Source organism: Choristoneura fumiferana, chromosome 2 (assembly GCF_025370935.1).
Source record: "Choristoneura fumiferana chromosome 2, NRCan_CFum_1, whole genome shotgun sequence".
NCBI classification, from domain to species: Eukaryota; Metazoa; Arthropoda; class Insecta; order Lepidoptera; family Tortricidae; genus Choristoneura; species Choristoneura fumiferana.
The window spans coordinates 8,283,521-8,302,596 of record NC_133473.1 but is presented as its reverse complement, the minus strand read 5'-3'; the positions used below and the strand labels follow the sequence as shown (position 1 = coordinate 8,302,596).

General features: G+C 38.5%; 1 protein-coding gene across 6 annotated transcripts; it reads left to right on the top strand.

The window, feature by feature from the left end:
• The first annotated feature begins 3,858 nt into the window (after nucleotides 1-3,858).
• Nucleotides 3,859-18,118, top strand: Ac13E (Adenylyl cyclase 13E). Of its 6 annotated transcripts, none has more exons than XM_074107148.1 (8): nucleotides 3,859-3,888; nucleotides 4,519-4,874; nucleotides 5,071-6,077; nucleotides 7,945-8,199; nucleotides 8,275-8,631; nucleotides 9,677-10,056; nucleotides 14,047-14,220; nucleotides 15,203-18,118. In XM_074107148.1, the coding sequence occupies exons 2-8, from the start codon at nucleotides 4,585-4,587 to the stop codon at nucleotides 17,021-17,023; spliced, it is 4,284 nt and encodes a 1,427-aa protein (XP_073963249.1). In that variant the 5' UTR covers nucleotides 3,859-3,888; nucleotides 4,519-4,584; the 3' UTR covers nucleotides 17,024-18,118. The 6 variants fall into 6 exon arrangements, with proteins under 6 accessions (XP_073963249.1, XP_073963259.1, XP_073963226.1 ...); XM_074107158.1 differs by having other exon boundaries at nucleotides 3,879-3,929; XM_074107125.1 differs by having other exon boundaries at nucleotides 3,879-3,952.
• The last annotated feature ends 958 nt before the right edge of the window (nucleotides 18,119-19,076 follow it).

Here is a 19,076-nt window from a genome sequence, read left to right as displayed (position 1 = left end):
TTCCAATCCAGGCAAAGCGTCTGAAGTAGATAAGAAACCTGTACTTACAAACAAAGCCACAATGAACACTGCACATCTACAGCCAAAAAAAACTGAATCAACTACTCCAGTTCCCCATAAACCAACTTTACTTGTTTATTCAGCTTTAGAAAATTCAGGAGATAAAACCGTGTCTTTAATAGCAGAGGTGTTCAAAAATAAACAGGCTACAAATCCTAGCAGTCATCCTGGAATGATCATGCCAATTGTTATCACTGTGCTAGTGGTTCCCATGTTTGCAGTACTGGGGTACATAGCCCTGAAACGAGGCCAGGAAGCTTGGAAAAACAGGCATTATAAAAGGATGGACTTCTTACTTGATGGCATGTATAATGACTAAGAATACCCTACCCGCAATGAAAAAATATTTTTAGTATTTACTACAATTACCTTATACATTTGAGTAGCATTCTTTATTTGCTACTTACTCCTAATTTTATATGTATGAAAAGCAATAACATATGTGATTTAACAAATAGCAGTAAATTAGGCATGATACCAGTTTCTAAACACTTTTGTGACCATGTATCACTATGCGCTACATTCATAACCAGCAGCAGTTTGCTTTGTAGTGAGGACTGCTTATGATCAGAGAACAAAATTTACAGGTCACTGAATGGGTTAGGTTGGGTAGGCCCTAGCTGCACATAAGTTATAAAACACATACAGCAGCTATGGCTATGAGATTTAAACTGAAATGTTTGATAACATTATTATTATTAGTGTCTTTTAGGATCAGAATCCTTGTCCCTGTAGGCCCTTGCACCCTTGACCAACCCTTGCCCCAACCCCTTGCTTTACATACAATAATAATCATGGTAACACAGCCAGATACCATGCTCAAAATGTAAATTAAAGTTTTATGCAAATTAATTTAAAAATATTTAGAAATAATGGTGGTGCTTAACAATGTGCCTTATTGATAATGATAAATTGATAATTAAATACTCTCTATAATTAGACACTAACACTAACTGAAATAAGACAATAACCTGTGCTGATGTTTTCAAACTTATTAGCTGAATAGGGAATAATCAAGCATTTTTTTATTTGTTCAATTCAAATATATCTTTTGTATTGTCAACCAAGCTGTGAAAGATTTTTTTTAATGTCTTATAATATGAAGACATGGACTTGTTTTATCATGTCAAGTGTTAATTAGACAGAGAGGTCTGACATGAACTGTGATGTCATATAACAAAAACCATAGAAAGCCCATGCTAGATTTCATTATGCCAGCAAGATGAAATGAAACTTCATTTGCTTGTATCTTCCCTATTTTTCAACAGTTATTGATATATTTAATGTCTGTTTTGTTTTCCAGTTTGTACCATGTTAAGTTATTTCATAGAACATTTTGTGTTACAAGAATATTCCCTTTTGTATTCTCCAAAATTCAAAGTCGAAGCTCTTATTTGCTTGCTGTTTTAAATAATGCATTTAAGCTTCTGCAGGGTGGATTGGTGGTGTAACTAGAAGTGACTGTCCCCACAACATTTTAACACCATCTCTTAAAAAATAATGCAACAAAAAAATATATTACAGTTTGTACACAAAATAAATGTGTGTCATATTTTATTCTGGGTCTGAACAAATTCTAAGTAAACATGTCTTCCTATCATGATATTAAACCATAATGTTGTGATAATAGATAACTAACTTTACTATCGATTGTGAGAATAAATTGATATAAAAAAATGTTGTATGGTGTAGTTACCAAATTAATTTACTGTTAATGTTTGTCATTTTTAGATACTTTTATTGAAAATAAAATATTTTTTAAATATTAATATTAAATAATGCAACAAAATATAATTTGAGTATAAATATAAGATGGAGAAAAGTAACAAAGTACATAAATAAAAAATATAAGCCTACCACTACTTACAATCTTATTTTTAGTACATTCACAGTACATGATTAGTCAGTAATTGTATTAATTAGTCAAATTTTTAAACCAATACCTACTAAAGATTGAGCAAATAAAATTATCAAAATATTAAGCATGTTTAAAGCAATGTGATGTGTAACAAAACTACTTAAGATTATATTTTCCTACAAATTTTTATATGGGTATTTAAATGGTGTAAAAATATGGGTTGCCTCATATAATATGCCCCATATTTGCTCAATAATTTTCAAATACAATGTAATTTAGGTATTTACTATGTTGAGCATTATTTTTATTATCAACAAAAAAATTCTAGTGATCAAATATTATCACGTTTTTATTATTTATTTTTTAATTTTATTCTCTATTCTATTCAATTTTTTATTCTCTTTTTACTTTTGTATTTATATCAGTGTACTCAAGTGTAATTTATATAGTTTTCTAGGACCTGTACTGACTGTTATTATAAAAATAATTTGTTAGTTACAAATGTTTTTGATTTTTTACCCTATTGATTCGGTTTTGTAAAAGTAGGGATGTATGCAAAGAAAAACATCGCCGATAGACTGCCCAATGAACAACTTGTCAATGTGTGAGTTTTGTTTTGAGTCATCTGTAAACGAATTATTCGTGTATTTGTTGGATTATTTATGTGTTTTCATCACACTGGCTCGTAAACAGTGTCGTAACATGCAGGCTACCTTGCTTGCAACCCCCCAGATAAAACCCTCGACCTTAATGTGCTTGTCATGAAACCCGTGGTCGGTAACTGAGTCATTGCGCGTACAAATTTTCTTGTCATGAAGCCCAAGGTCGGTAAATGAGTCCGTGCCCGTACTAATGGTGCTGCGCTGTGCCCGTGCGCGCGCTGCTGCAGGACCACATACGCACGCTGCGGCGCATGCTGCGGGAGGGGGAGGGGAGGGCAGCGCTGCCAAGAGCGCAGCCCAAGGTTTGCCAATATTTGGAAGAATTATATTTTTTCTTTTTAAAATTAAAAATGTACTCTCAAATGTGATGAAAAACATTGTATATCGCACGGGCGGTACTAGAATTACCAACATCGACTCATTAAAGCCTCTTCGACTTCGGGCTTCTAATAGACTCGTTCGTAATTCCTTATTTACCACCCTTAAGACACAATGTACTATTACATCGTCATTACCATTACAGTCAAGTGGCAGTTTTGTTTCTGCAAGCGTGCGGAACTGCACTTGTATGCACATTTCCCCCCGCAACAAACGCCAGAACTATTTTAAAGGTAATCTACCGCTAAGGCTGCTCCCTTAAGATAGGAAGCCCGCGTACTTAACTGTCTTCTAGTTAACATTTTTTTCCTTCTAACTGTTCGTTCCCAATGAACGCCCGAAATATCTTTCTTACTTTAACAGCAGCAGCAGGGCTACTACGAAACTCGAAGTTCGCGTCGTGCGGTCCCACTGACACTTATACTATTTAATACGAGAGCGAGAGGGACGATACGATACGAACTTCGAGTTTCGTAGTAGCCCTGCAGTTACGGTTTCGACTTTCATTGTCATAAAAAGCTGCGTTTATCCTTTCAATTAATACCATATTAATACCTCTCGCGTGGTCATTTCCGTAAAATAAACGTAACTCTTTCGCCCGTTCCCAGACATAATAGCACAGAATAACTATAAGGTCTTGTACTAAGGTCTGGAGACCGTGCAGGCCAAAAGGGGCCAAGGCCAAGGTATTGGGCCGCTTCTGCCTATCCACGAGTTAGAAAAGGAGTTATCCAGGGCTCTCGAACTTCTGTTTCAGTAATTTCTTTTAAGTGTGAATTATTAAATAGTCATTAGTGTTTTAAGCGTTTTTAACATCCTCTTGAGTTGATCGCGTCTGAGCAAACGTCAACGTCAGTTCAAAGTCTATTCTATCCTGAGAGTCTATCTATTGTAGTCTGTGGTACAATTAGTAGGTATTTCCAGCTTTCAGTGAGTGCATAAATTTGTATTTCATTGCTGATTTTAATCTGGTGAAATATGTTTTATTGTATAAGTATGCTTGTTTTACAATCAGTAACATGTTAATAAGTTCTTAAATAAGTGATTTGTGTATCGAACTGAAATAACCTTGGTTTAGTGCATTCGAATTTGTGTCTTATTTAAATTCTGTGGGAAATTGATATTACTGTACGAAAATAATAAGATTATATTGATGCAGTAAGATAGTATTCTTTGAATGTACTAAATATGTCCATAAAGAAGGTCATGAGCAGAATACTTCAGTCATACCTTATTTTATGTTATGTTAAACAAACAAATCGGTCAGCTTTTATAATTAGATTCAAAAGGCTAATTTAGTTGTTATCGATGTTATGATTTCTGATGTAAGATCCACATCACTTCATTTGACATTGATAGACTTTTTGCTCTTTTTATTATACAAAATTCTACTCTAAACAAAAAAGTGTGAAGTTAAAAATACGAAATGTTGAGTTCAGATTTTATGTGTTATTAAAGAGTATAAACATTGCAGCAGTGTTTACATTAGCGATACTTTATGTAGGTATATTATTCACCCAGTTTATTAACAATCTATGAAAGTTAGCTTTTGTTGTACAGATCTCAATATGGGCAAGCACTTCTCTTGCATTGGACAATGGGTGGTTTAATATTGGAACAGACGCAATGAGTGCCCCAAACGGGTGTGTCAACTGCCACTGTAATGGCTCGGAGAAGTCAGATGTGAAGCATGAAGCAGATTGTTCAGAAGGAGATGATGCTCAAATCAGGCTGGCACCTCATGTCCAAGCCTACCTGGCACACAACAGCCCCACCACTAATTGCTGCGGGCTCACCATACCAATTGCCTTTGAGAGGGCTGCTGCTGGCACCTGGTGGAATCCCAGATTTGATTCTGAAATACTTGAAGGCCAATATAGACATAGTTCCTTTAAACAAATAAGATTAAGATTCAGGTAAGTCAACATTATAACACCTCAATCAATGATTATTTAAACAGTTGTTAGCTATTGTTTGTTTCTTAATCTGCTATTCCATAATATTACTTGCATGGTTTTCCATTTACCTAGTAATGTTTTCCTACATGTCAGGAATAATTTGTTCATTTGACCCAATTAAAATGTATGACAACATTTTTTTGTTTTATTTCAGATTTGCACTTTTATACATTTTGATATTTTCTATATCATGGTTTATCTACTTTGTGGTCCTGGGCTTGAATGGCATGACAGTGAAATGGCCATATTTATGTTCTATATTTGCTGGAGTTCTGTTGATAACATGTGTCATGTTGTATATGACATTCACAAATATTTACAAGAGGTATACATTCAAGATATCCTTAGTGATGGCTCTTGCCCTGTGCACCCTGAGCCTGTCGCTTGTGACACTCACCACACAGACACAGAGCGCCATAGCTCATGTTGCAGACATCAGCCAGTCCGGGCACTTCATCATGTGCATTGAAATTCTATTAATAATATATACACTCACACCATTGCCACTTTTTGCCTGTGTTATCACTGGGATTTTGTATTCAATAGTTTTTGAAGTCTTGAATATTGTCTTGCACTTGAGTGAGCAGGAATGGCAAAGCCTTGGTCTGTTTGTGAGACTGTTGCTCCAGTTGTGTGTGCATATTATTGGTATACATATATATTTGATGACATTTGTCAGAATGCGTGGCACATTTATGAAAGTAGGGCAAAGTTTATTAGTGCGAAGGCAGCTAGAAATGGAGAAACAATTGAAAGAGAAAATGATACATTCAGTAATGCCACCAAAACTTGCCAGTTGGCTGATGGAGGAGCAAGTTTTGGAATCGGAACCCAATGTAAAGAATCATGACCCATTGAATCCGCGCCCTTCAAATCCAGGCGCATCTGACATTAAATCACTATTCCGACCATTTAACATGAGCTGTATGGATAATGTCAGTATTTTATTTGCTGACATTGTTGGTTTTACGAGAATGTCCAGTAATAAAGGTGCTGAAGAATTAGTTAATATTCTTAATGATTTGTTTGAGAAGTTTGATGAGCTTTGCCAGATACATGGATGTGAGAAAATATCGACTTTAGGGGACTGTTACTACTGCGTGTCGGGGTGTCCCGAGCCGCGCCCTGATCACGCGACTTGCTGTGTTGAAATGGGACTAGGTATGTAATTTCAGTTAATAGTCTTTTACAAATGGTATACCTTTACTTGCCCGAATTTCATGTGCTATAGCATTCAAAAAACTTTGTTTCCCATGATATTAATTTCAATAATTTCATTTTTCATAAACATTATAAGCCATAAGTATCACATGCCATAATGTCATTTGCAATCCATGTAAATGGTGAGTATCAACACGCCAAACAAGCCCCATACGTATCCCATACGTCAAACAAGCCTTTGAATTAGGTAAATTTTACCTAGGTTAGGTTAGGTTAGAATTGCGACATTTGATTTGTGCGAGCGAGCGAAGCGAGCGAACAAGACGGTCCGGAGCAGAAGCAACTCGGATAGGTTAGGTTCGATGTTAGGTATTTTTTTTTTATAGCAGCCCGGATAATAAAGATAAGAGATAGATTAAGTAGTAATAGAAAAAAGCAATTTTAATCAATCATAATCAAAATAAACACTATTTAGTATGGCGTTTGAATATTCTATTAAATAATAATTATTGCACTTAATAATATGGAAAACAATATGTGCTGGATTCGTATCATTATGGCATCTAATTTTCGGGAAAATAAGAATATATCAAATAAATTTTCTAGTAAACGAAACATTCGGGCAAATAAAGTTTCGGGAACATGAAATTATAGAACTAAAATAATTTCCTTGCTCACCCGCGACCTTACGATAGCTAAGCTTATGCAAAATATGCGTGTTCATGCAGTTCCTCCACCTCCACACTGTAAGAACACACACAAATCACACAAACCCATCTATCACCAGCTTGCAGGTGGTAGGACCTTGTGCAAGGTCCGCCCGGATTGCTACCACCATCTTGCTCGCTAATCCTGCCGTGAAGCAGCAGTGCTTGCATTGTTGTGTTTCGGCGTGGAGAGTAAGACAGCCGGTGAAATTACTGGCACGTGAGGTATCCCATCTTAGGCCTCTAGGTTGGCAACGCGTCTGCAATACCCCTGGTGTTGCAGACGTTTATGGGCGGTGGTGATCTCTTACCATCAGGAGACCCACTTGCTTGTTTGCCATCCAGTCGAATAAAAAAAAAAAAAAATCATCACCACCACACTACACTGACGCGTTTCGAACTCAACCAGAGCTCATCTTCAGAGTGACACAACCGTACACCATGCTACCAGTTGTTAGACTAACGAACCACAACCACCGTTTCAACTTGTCACTGTAACTCCCCAAGTACCCACATACGTTTTATGAAACAAAACAAAACTACCCACAAATTATTAATAAATTTTTTAACCGTCCTTCAAAACTACCTTGATTTTTATTTATTTACTGTCAAGGCATGTTTTATTAACTACCATTACTGAAATTAGATCCAAGCCGTAGCAAGGGAGATGAAACTAAATTTACCTGCTCATTAATAATAGACCCCATACTGTTGTATCTAATTATCTCCATGCATTCTAAAACATCGAGACGAAACCCCTTGCCACAATAATGTAACACTTCATACGAATCTGAGTCCGATAAAGAATGATTTAGTTCCAACAAATGTTTGGCAAAATTCGACTTATCAGGATGCTCATTCCTATATGCCGAAACATGCTCTTTAAATCTAGCATTAAAACTGCGTCCTGTCTGACCAACATATACTTATTTTGCATAAGCTTAGCTATCGTAAGGTCGCGGGTGAGCAAGGAAATTATTTTAGTTCATTGATATGGACCTCCGCAAAGTAACGCCTGATTCAATAAATTATGAAATTATAGCATATAACTTTCGGGCAAACAATAGATAACCCTTACAAATAGCTTGTGATGCGAAAACAATAGGATACTCATGGTTTTAAAAGCGAAACAATTTAAGAATTACTGTACTGTCCTTCAGGTATGATAGATGCAATTCAAGAGTTCGACAGAGAGCGTGGCGAGGGCATTAACATGCGAGTAGGTGTTCACACTGGGACCGTGCTATGCGGAATCGTGGGTACGCGGCGGTTTAAATTTGATGTCTGGAGCAATGACGTAACATTTGCTAACAAGATGGAGTCTAGCGGGAAGCCTGGCCGCGTCCACGTATCCGAGGAAACTACGAGATTCCTCGGAGGCTCGTACGTTCTAGAAGAAGGCGAAGAAGTATTCGGTATGCATGATTTTTCTTTACTTTAATATATCCTCCATTTTGTCGAATGTCTAAAAGAGCATTGTATGTGTCCAGGTCATAAGACTTACTTCATTGAGGGCCGACAGCTGAGTTCCCCGTACGACCACGAGCACTGTCTTACCCCGTCTAATCCCGTAAACTTACGCCTCATTATATCTCCCGCAGCCTCCCCCCAGTCCATTCTCTCCTTCACCCCGACACCTCTACCGCATTCCCCTAACGAGAAAGATTTTAACCCGTACGAGCCTCAGAAAACTGGCAACAACTTTCTGTCGCCGACACCATTCCATTTTCGTGCTAAAGCTAGTTCACTGCCTAGCATATTGGACTCTGATGCGGAGTTGGATGAGAAAAGAGAGAAAGGCTTTCCTGAGAGAACAAATAGTTCGTCTAAAAGTCCCACTTCCGTAGGTAAGTAACCAGTTGAAACTTTATGGTGGATATTTCAATGCCAGTAACATTTATTTCGTCAGAACGCATCATGTCTTCATAGAGATGATACATCTTTATATTTGAAATCTGTCAAAGACCTAATCTGGTACAACTGAACGACTGATTACAGGAAGTTTATCAGAAGAAGTAAAAGATAGTTCATCTAGTTGTATTCTGAAAATTAATCACCAAAAATAGATCAGATAAAAGCGAAGCGTGCGCTAGTTTGGTCGGACAATAATTCATGTAAGATTTTTGGTGTTGGCTCTGTAAATATTGCCACAGTATCGGTTTCGTTTGTTTGCCCGGCCGCGTGTTCAGAGAGGTATTATAAATTGAACTCTGGAAAAGTTGGTTATCAGTAGCACAAGGCACGAGCAGATAAGATACAAGATGTCTCGGTTGAAGGTGATGCTCTCTGTCACATACATTATCATATCATAAAACGGCCACACTTAATTTTTTTCGTTAGGTTTGCTCTTTTGTTCAATTGATATGCAATGTTCTGTGTTTAAAAGATAGTTTGATATACAAGCGTTCTAAAATAGAAATAACAAATTTTCCGATCGGCCACGCTTGAAATGGTGCAACTTGTAAACATGACCGTTTTGCTATCATGGCGGGTCTGACATTGGGGTTAAGGACTCGGGACGTTTCCGATGTACCAAGCCAAGACCATGGGCACCGAATGAAGCGAAATAATCTGCGGTGGCGGAAGCTTTATCACTATAAATAAACGTGTTAGCTACTTTAGATTTTACACTGTTCGATGATAAGGTTTAAAACATGCTAAAGATTTATTGCTTTAGCTAAAGACTGTCGTTGTCACGTTATTGTCAACACAATCAAATATAATTAGCGCTTGCATTAGGTCTAACTTAGAGATCCAATACAGTTCAAGTGTCAATAAGCAATCGCGCGATAATTGGTTGTTATAACATTACGCACACGTTGTGCTAAGCAGTGAAGCTAACATTCATGATCCTATTGGAATGATATTTAAATTCTCCTTTTTATGTTTTAGGAAGCTACGGAAAGTATGCGAGTAAATTAAAGAATTGGAGGGTGTCTAAATTCCTAAGAAAACATTCCGATACTCCGTTAAATACTATAAAGAAGAATGAGTTCAATGAAACGGACAAAATGCTCCAACTGTTGGCTCGAGGGGATACGCAAATGAGCAACGGTTACCAGCAAGTGCCTATAGTTATAGAATCTCAAGACAATAAGACTGCTAGGCCTACTAGCAGCAAGCTGCATATACCGCTTAATCCCGACATGGTGTCTTTTGAGAAGGAAATAATCGACATTCGGTCATATTTGAGCCAGTCCAGGTGTAACATGTCGCCTTTTGCTAGGAGCAGCAGCTACCGGTCGCAGTATGGAAGACCAACTAATATTGAAGTAAGTTTTGGTATGATATTCTATGAAGTTTTACTTTTGACAAAGGTGCAGTTAAAATAAATTGAACCACGTACATGTAACTCGTAGTTAGCCGTACAAAAAATCGGTCAAGTGCGTGTTGGACCACGCAGTGTAGGGTTCCGTACTTAATATGCGGCAAGCAAATATTCAACATTAAGTTTTGATCGACTATTACTCGTTAAGTTGTAAAGCTTACTAGGCTGTGATAGTATTCATTATATGTATATATATTTAGTATATGTACGAGTATGTATAGGGGAAGGGGGAGGCACTTTCGTCTAACAAGAATTAGCGCTTTATAGCCTAATATTTGGCAAACGGGTCGCTAAATCTAAAAACGGTCATAGCAAAACTATTTCTAAGACCTATCCAACGATACCCCTCACTATAAGGTTAGACGAGAAAAAAAATCACCCCCACTTTACGTCTGCATAGAGTATGGGAGGTACCCTAAAAAACTTTTTTTTCCTACATTTTATTCTACCACTTTGTCCGCATATTGCTAAATATATAACCATGTAAAATTACAGCTTTCTAGACCTAAGTTTCTGAGCTAAGCCGCGGACGGACGTTCGGAGAGACGGATATACAGACATGGCGAAACTATAATGGTTCCGTTTTTGCTATTTTGGCTACGAAATTAAAACCAATAAGTTACTTGAAACTTGAAATTTGGTATGAAGGTGCCTCTTATAGCACAACCAATAGGAAGAGACTAAGAATATAATTATTTATGTCTGTCTGTCTATGTAGTTCCCACATCAAATGACCCACCACTGCGTACATTTTGCTTAGGAAAGGGTCTCTGCTGGCACTGGACACTCTTAGATACCTGTAAATTTGTACGGAACCCTCGATGCGCGAGTTCGACTCGCACAAGACCGGTTTTTTTAAACGTACTTAAACGCGTAATGTTAAATCAACGGGCGAAGAACCGATTATCAAACCAAACAAGATGAGCCCGACCACTATCTGCCAGCGATTATGCTCTGTAAGTAATCTGTGGTAAAAAAACAATCACACTTTCCTGTGAATACTGCAAATAGAAGTGAACCAGGTTAAGCCAATAACGAAAATGCTTTTCTGTTTGTTGGCTGACGCCAAAGGTTTTGTTAAACCATTCATCGTCATTGGCTTGTGTCCTAAGAAAATCTAATTAGTAAGTACGTTATTTAGATTATCAGGAAATATAGGACACGTTATTTTCTTTTGTCAATTGAACAAAAAAATATGAACTTCGTTTTTATTTGCATTAGAAAAAGGGTTAACAATCTTGACGAATCTTTTTATTGAAAAACGTTTTTAAAAAAACAGTAACTATTATTTATGATACCAAAAGAATGTAAATGATCATATCGTCAGTACTTTGAAAAAATCTCGTATCTATAATCAATATGTCAACAAAATTGAACCTATAAAGTTCACTCAGAAAAATTATCTATTTTGAGCTACGAGTTTTTTTAAAAGTAGTGACGATATGTCCTTGCTAATTCTTACATATTTGCTGTGACTTATTTTCCAAAAGTGTTTTTCAATGAAAAGACGCCAAGATAGCTTACCTTTTTTCTAATCCTAAAAATAACTAAGTATATAGTCAGTTAAGTCCCGTATGACGGCGCGCCCTGCGTGCGACACATTTATGAGACCCCCACACTAACTACCTTCGAGCGGCGTCGTCGTGCCAGTGTCCGCACAACGTCGACGCCGCGGCGTGGCAATCCCAGCGCTGTCCGGCTGCCGAACGTCGGGCTTAAGCAGCGCTAGCGTTGTGCATTGTACTTGTTCGCAAAAAAACGTTGCTCTGACGAAGCAACAGGAAAAGAAAACGAGGCAGACCACTCAGGCGATGGGTCGACGAAATTTGTGGCGGGCGCTACTTGGACATCACTAGCCAGAGAAAGAGAAAAGTGGTCAGCTGGAGGAGGCCTTTGCTATAAAAAAGCACACGATAACTAATTAGTATGATGAAACAACTAAAGAACCCAACCAACTGTGAAATATCGGACAGAAGGCTTATAATAGTAATAATAATAATAATGTAACTGATAGACTAAATAGTTTTTTTTATACTCAGGAAACATCGTACTTATGGACGGATTTGACAGAACTGTTAAAGCTATAATTAGTTTGTGATAGGATGACGACAGGTGTCGACAAACAGTGGAAATTGAAATTACATGCTAACGGAGCGAGAGGCACGGCTGTGCTGTTGATACGCATCAAATTGATGAAAATAATCCTTTATTCATTGTAGTTATTACAAGAACTCACTCACTCACTGTTATAAGTACTAAAAGCTAACTTAGTGTGACCTTGAGACGTGTTTTTGTTGCTTATAAGTAGGCTTCAATGAGTTATGCTGCTACAAAACCACCAACTGTAATTATACCCGGGGCGTTATGGTCAGTAGTAATTTCGCTACTTGAATGCATGTTAATAACACACAAATAACGGTTCCGTACAAATTTGTTCATAATCATCATCATATCAGCCGTAGGGCGTCCACTTTTGGACATGTGAGTAGACCTCCCCCATAGACCTCCAGTTGCTTCAGTTGGAAGCGGCCTGCCTCCACCGTGAACTCGTGGCTTTAACCAAGTCATCCGTCCATCTCGTTGGTATCTATCAATATCCAGTGTTATCAGAGCTTAGTCGTACTCTTAAGCAAAACGTACGCAGTGAACGAAAACAATTACTTTGCTTACCCGCGACCTTTTTCGTTTAGAGCGCGTTCAGACTGGCGGGACCCGCGCGGTTTGAAACACAAAAATGTGTACTATTCAGACACCGCGTTTATTTAGCGATTGGCGTTTAGTTTCAAGATGGACGTCGAAGAGGAGATACTGTGTCTATATGGTTGCTTACAATAAAGAAAAGAAGAAAAACCGGCCAAGAGCTTTAAAGTTAAATATTTCGCAAAAAAATCGATGAATCGAAAAATCGTCTTAGCAGACCCCTAATGGTTTTAAATTACCTATCCAACGATACGCCACACTATAGGGTTGGATGACAAAAAAAATCACCCCCACTTTACGTCTGTCGTAAAATTATGTTTCAGTTTTTTATTGTACCATTTTGTCGGCATAGTTTACATATATATCCGTGCAAAATAACAGCTTTCTAGCATTGATAGTCCCTGAGCAAAGCCGCGGACGGACGGACAGACAGACAGATAGACAGACAGACAGACATGGCTAAACTATAAGGGTTCCGTTTTTGTCATTTTAGCTCCGGAACCCTAAAAAGGCGATATTGGGTGCATCCAATAGTTAGTGATCGATTCAAACATGGCCATTTAGTTTCGTTATATTATATCCCAAACCAAGAATGTTTGAGGAAAAATTATTTTACTATTTAATAATGCCAATAAAATCTTTTGACGACCTGCTTGAATTGATCACGAAATGTGCGTCGCTTTTTGGAATGTGACGTCCAAACCGCGCGGTATTCGCGATACAACTGAACGCTCTCGTCGAGCTCCATAGTAATGAAATCGCGCGGACCCCGCGCGATTGTATTTGCTCGCAGTTGGTTGGCGGCAACCGCGTGGTTATGTCTGAACGCTTTGGAACATTTTCATGTAAATATGAACCGCACGGGAATCGCGCGATTTTGGAACCGCGCGGCTTCCGCCAGTCTGAACGCGCTCTTACTTTTTTTTTACTTAAAATTACGCTCGTCTGGCTTTATCGCCTGTAAATGTAAAGCCCGGTTTCCACCGCAAGTGGAGCGAAGTCATTAATGATTTAGTTTAACTATTACAACGATCGGGTGCCTGAAAGTACTTACACCGGTACCGGTACACACTCACTTGTGAAAATGGTTGAGTTTTCTTTAAAGACCGGCAACAGACTAGTGACTCTCCTTGAGTTGTTGGCACTCATACTCTTGGGCGATGGTGATCATTTCCCGTCAGATACCCGCATGTTTCTTTGCCTCCCTCTTATAAAGAAAAAAAAATCCTTGTAGATCCCCGTGTGTCGCGCTCGCAGCTCAACGCTGGCGACGCAAGGCGAGCTGCGCGCGTGCGCGGCGCGCGTTAAGCCGCGCTTCGATGACGCCGTCAGCCTCTGCCCGTCTGTCAACAGCCGCAAGGACTCCGGCATCCGCAGCACCAGCCGCCGCTCCAGCATACAGCACCAGGTCAGTTGGAGCGTCAGGACAAGGGGAGAAAGATCAGTGATTATAACACGAGATCTGGGGGCTTACTACGAAATTCGAAAATCGAAGTTCGTGTCGTACCGTTCCTCTCACTCTCGTATTCAATAATATAAGTGTCAGCGGGACGGCAAGTTCGAATTTTGCACTTCGTAGTATAGGGCCAGTTGCTAAATTCAATACCATTTGACCCAGTTCGACTTCTGTTGCGCTGAACTATTATAAATAAATATCACGGACTCTTGACACCAATTGACCTAATCCCAAAGTAAGCAAAGCTTGTGATATGGTATGGGTATTGACCCACCAGACCAGGCAACAGAGATACATACTTACCTAAATCCATATTAAACACCCAAGAGTCGAGAACAAACATTTGTATTTTTCATACAAATATCTGCGCCGACTGAGGATTGAACTGGGCTATCCGGTTGTATTATAATATGTACTCAGACTATACCAAGCAAGCAGTCACGTAAACCTAGCTTTTTATACTTAAGCCAGTCGGTCTTTGAGCTTGTAGATATCCTCCTCATCGTCTTTGCATAGCTTGAAAGTGAATAAGTGTTCACCGCGCATTTTAAAATCGCCATAGTTCGGCCATTTTTCAATTTTTCCATTTAGGTATGGATAAAAAAAGCCATACAATTATCGACCCTGTTCACAAAATCTCACGAGTCAGCTGAAAAGTCAACCTACAGGGGAGAACACACAGCCGCAGGAATAAACCATAACGGAGACGCTTCACTCGCGTTTCGTGCTGACTAGGTCAACTTTTTTTTGGCGTGTAGGGTGTAATCTCTGGAGATAATGAATCGACTTAAAAAATCTTTCGCTAATCGAGAGGCCCTTATTAACATAAGCTGTTTTTGTTCGGAGGAAGTGCAAAGTTCTTTCAAACGCAGACAAAGTTACGGGCAACAGCTGTTCCCTAAATATTCTTATTATAAAACATTTTTAATTCCAGATATTCGCTTTGAACCACCCAGTGATAGAAACACAAAACGACATGCAGCATCGAGTGTCAGGCTACTACACTTCAAGTCAATCTTCGCTCAACGACTTACCTTCCCGCACGCGTCTCCCCGGTCCTCTCAACGACCAACAAGTGCAGTCGCTCCAGAAACTCCGCAAGCAATCCGACCTACAACTCATTCGCTGCGTCCAAGACAATGCGAGGTCAGGCATCAACTACTTTGTACAACCCCCCCTTGATAGATTCACGCTCTTCTTCAAAACGCCTGGAATGGAGAGGCACTATAGGGACAAGGCTCACAGGAGCGATGACTGCGAAGACTTCCCGCCGACGCTGACCACGTCGAGATTCAACACGGCTTTAGATATTCTGGTATCTGCAATCATATTTCTATCCGTCTCCGCTTCGTTATTCACTCTTTATCGCGAGTGGCAGCAGTGGATCGGATGGTTTGTCTTCTTCACCGTCATCGAGGTTATTAGTATGTCATGCTGTGTGTACAGACACTATTTGAAATGGAAGACGAAAGGAAATCCCCTCGTCACCGACAGTATACGGAGATCGGTAAAAATATTTAGAAAATTGACGGACTGGTTTCCGTGGCATCTATCTGGCAGCTTGTTGATCAGCCTGCCCATTTTGGCAGTTTTGATTAATTTCTCGTGCGAATACACCACTATGACGATACTAAAAGGCGAACAGTACTTCTACGTGTATCTACTGTGCCTCGGCATTGTCCACTTCTGTAATTTCACTCAGATGAACTGGCTGGTGAAGAATACTTTGGTGACGATTTACGCCGGCTTTTTCCTGTTCCTTGCCGTGCTCGGCTGTTACGAGGTTAATACTCAGATTTCAGACGCTGATATTAACACCTTTAAGCATCCAGTGGTAGCTCTTAGTTACAATAATTCTATAAATACAACTAGTGATTTTTCTGAGGACTGGTTGGAGAATGGGAACAAAACGGAGAGAGGCGATGGCAAGCAATTAGAGATGCACCTAACGGAGCTTTATTTAGACGTAGCGTTACTACTCATGTTGGTGTGGTTTTTAAATAGAGAGTTTGAGATCAGTTACCGGCTTAGTTTCCACAGCAACGTCGTGGCCAACCGCGACAAACAGAAAGTTCAGATCATGCGAAACCAAGCAGATTGGCTGCTCCACAACATCATCCCGCGACACGTCGCCGATCAGCTCAAAAACACCGCCAAATATTCCGAAAACTACAAAGACGTCGGCATTATATTTGCCAGTATCGTTAACTTCAATGAAATGTATGACGAATCATATTTGAAAGGAAAAGAATATTTAAGGGTTCTGAACGAATTGATCGCCGATTTTGATGATCTATTGGAGAGGCCGCAGTTCCAACACGTGGAGAAGATTAAAACGATAGGAAGCACGTTTATGGCAGCCAGCGGCCTGAACCCGGCTTTACGCCACGCGTCGCGCGGCACGCCTGAACATCTCTACCAATTAATGGATTTCGCTCTTGAGATGCAGAAAGTAGTGGACAATTTCAACCAAGATTTGCTCGAATTCGATTTCATTCTTCGTATCGGATATAATGTCGGTGATGTTACAGCCGGAGTAATCGGTACGACCAAATTGTATTATGATATTTGGGGAGACGCGGTGAATATCGCCTCGAGGATGGATTCGACAGGGGTCGCCAAGCGAATCCAGGTGGGGGAAGCTTGTATACCAGTGCTGACCCCCATTTACGAGTTTGAGCGTCGCGGCAGCGTGTACGTTAAGGGTAAAGACAATATGGACGTCTATCTCTTGGTCAGAAAAAAAGTAGAATAGGTAGGAGAAACTATTTATAAAGAAAAGTAGAATCTGTGATTTAATTATATATTTGTTATAATTATAACTACGTAGCTTACGTAATGAGGTTACAATAAGAGATGATGCTTATTTATTGTGTGCATTATAAAAGTGATATAATGGCTTGACGAAATACTCCCGATGTAAGCTATTAATTTATTGTTATTTGGCTTTAGTGTGTTTAGTGGTTGCGTGCGTGTAACTGCATGCTTTTTATGCAGTGATGTTATATAAAATCTACTTGCCTGTGTTGTCTAATCTGTGACCAGTGCTCTAGTCCACAATGAAATTTCAGTTTATGACCTGTATATTCGAATAAAAATATATTTACCCGTCTTCTCTTTATGTAAAGAACTTAGTTTTGTATTTGTGTAATGGATAATGGCGTTTGTTTCCGACCCTTTTCAGGAATAGCAAAATAATGTATTGTGTAGTAAAATTGTAAACGTATTTGTTGATTGAATTTTGAATGTGAATAATGGCAATTTCGGTAGGAAACGGACAACGAATGTTGTTATTGCGGCTAGGGTTACCATTATATTACAGTGTTGCCAGTCTGCGGTGCGGATTTTTTTTTACCACCTCAATGCTGTGTTGTCATTACAGGAAAATGATTTTAAATTTTTGTCTTTAAACTGAAAACAAAAATACGGATACCAGCTTGCACTTTTACCGATATTACGTTTCGTAATTGAGTAATCGGGTGCTCGGGGAATGCTATTCTGGCTAGCGAGGTGCTCAGATATTTCCAACAGCATGAAGATACCTATATAGGAAGAGTATTTCTGTTGAATGCGGCACGCACCTTTTATATGGTAACCTTAGTTGAGGCTCGAACAACGCAGGCTAGCCGCGTTAACGTGTTGTACTTAAGCAAACGAGCCAACGGAGACTGTTTTTTATATAATGTACCATTGATGTTCTAACCTGACGGTTATTGTCTTTATAATAAAGTAGAAAATTTGTAGCGAGAAATAAAACGAAATTTTTCGTCGATGTAATAAGTTATTCGAAAATGCTTCTACTTCGCAGGATAGCATATATTGTCTCAAATATATAAAACGAAACGACTATTTATTATTATTAATAAAATAATTTTAAACACTTGCGCGAAACGAATACTTACTCATACGAGTAAGTACGAGTTAATATATACTATTACCTGAATTGAGTGTTCCAGAAACCAACTTTATGAGAAAAAAATTGTGAGAAAAATTCTATGTCACACATTTTGATTTTGGCTAAAGTTTGGAGCCTAAATGATGTTTTCATAAGAATATTCTATAGCAAATATTATAAAAAATGTATATTACATTTTTAATATAATATCACATTCTGTCTGTCTGGTCAATTGCTTCTGGAAGTCCAAGTGTACTTGTCCTTATAGTACGAGGGATACATTTTGGGCCGCTGGTGTTGTCTAGAGTGCAGCAGAGTAAAAATAAAATGACGTAGCCACTTTCTTTAAAACTGTCACCCAAGTATGGCAACGATTACCTAGCATAAAAAATGGTTTGATCCATTTTCTACTCTTTTTTCGCACATCCACAATTTTGGGTTACGAATAGAGCTGTTGCATTATATATATTTATTCTCTAAGTATATAAATAAAACAATATATTTAATATTTAAGAAGACTTGCGTCAGTATACATTATCGGTTGTATGATTGTATATTCCATATATCTAAAGAAATGAACGTTTACTGATTTTCTACATAAAAATATTTTAAAAAGGCAATTTTACAAATGCGAGTCTTCTCATTGTACCTTACCTTGTAAGAGTTCTTTACTTATGATGAAAGCCTTGACTGTACATTCCACTTGTATTTATGATATTTGCCTTCAAAATATCTATTTTCTATTAGTAAATGGAGAATTTAAAAGTTGGAAATTGTCAGAGGACTGTAGTTTTACAGAATGTCGGACCAATACTGGATTATACGCAATTAGCTCTCTTTAAATTTTACCTGTTCGATAAATAGATTCGTTCTTATACATTACAAATTTGAAGATGTACTGGTATATTTATAA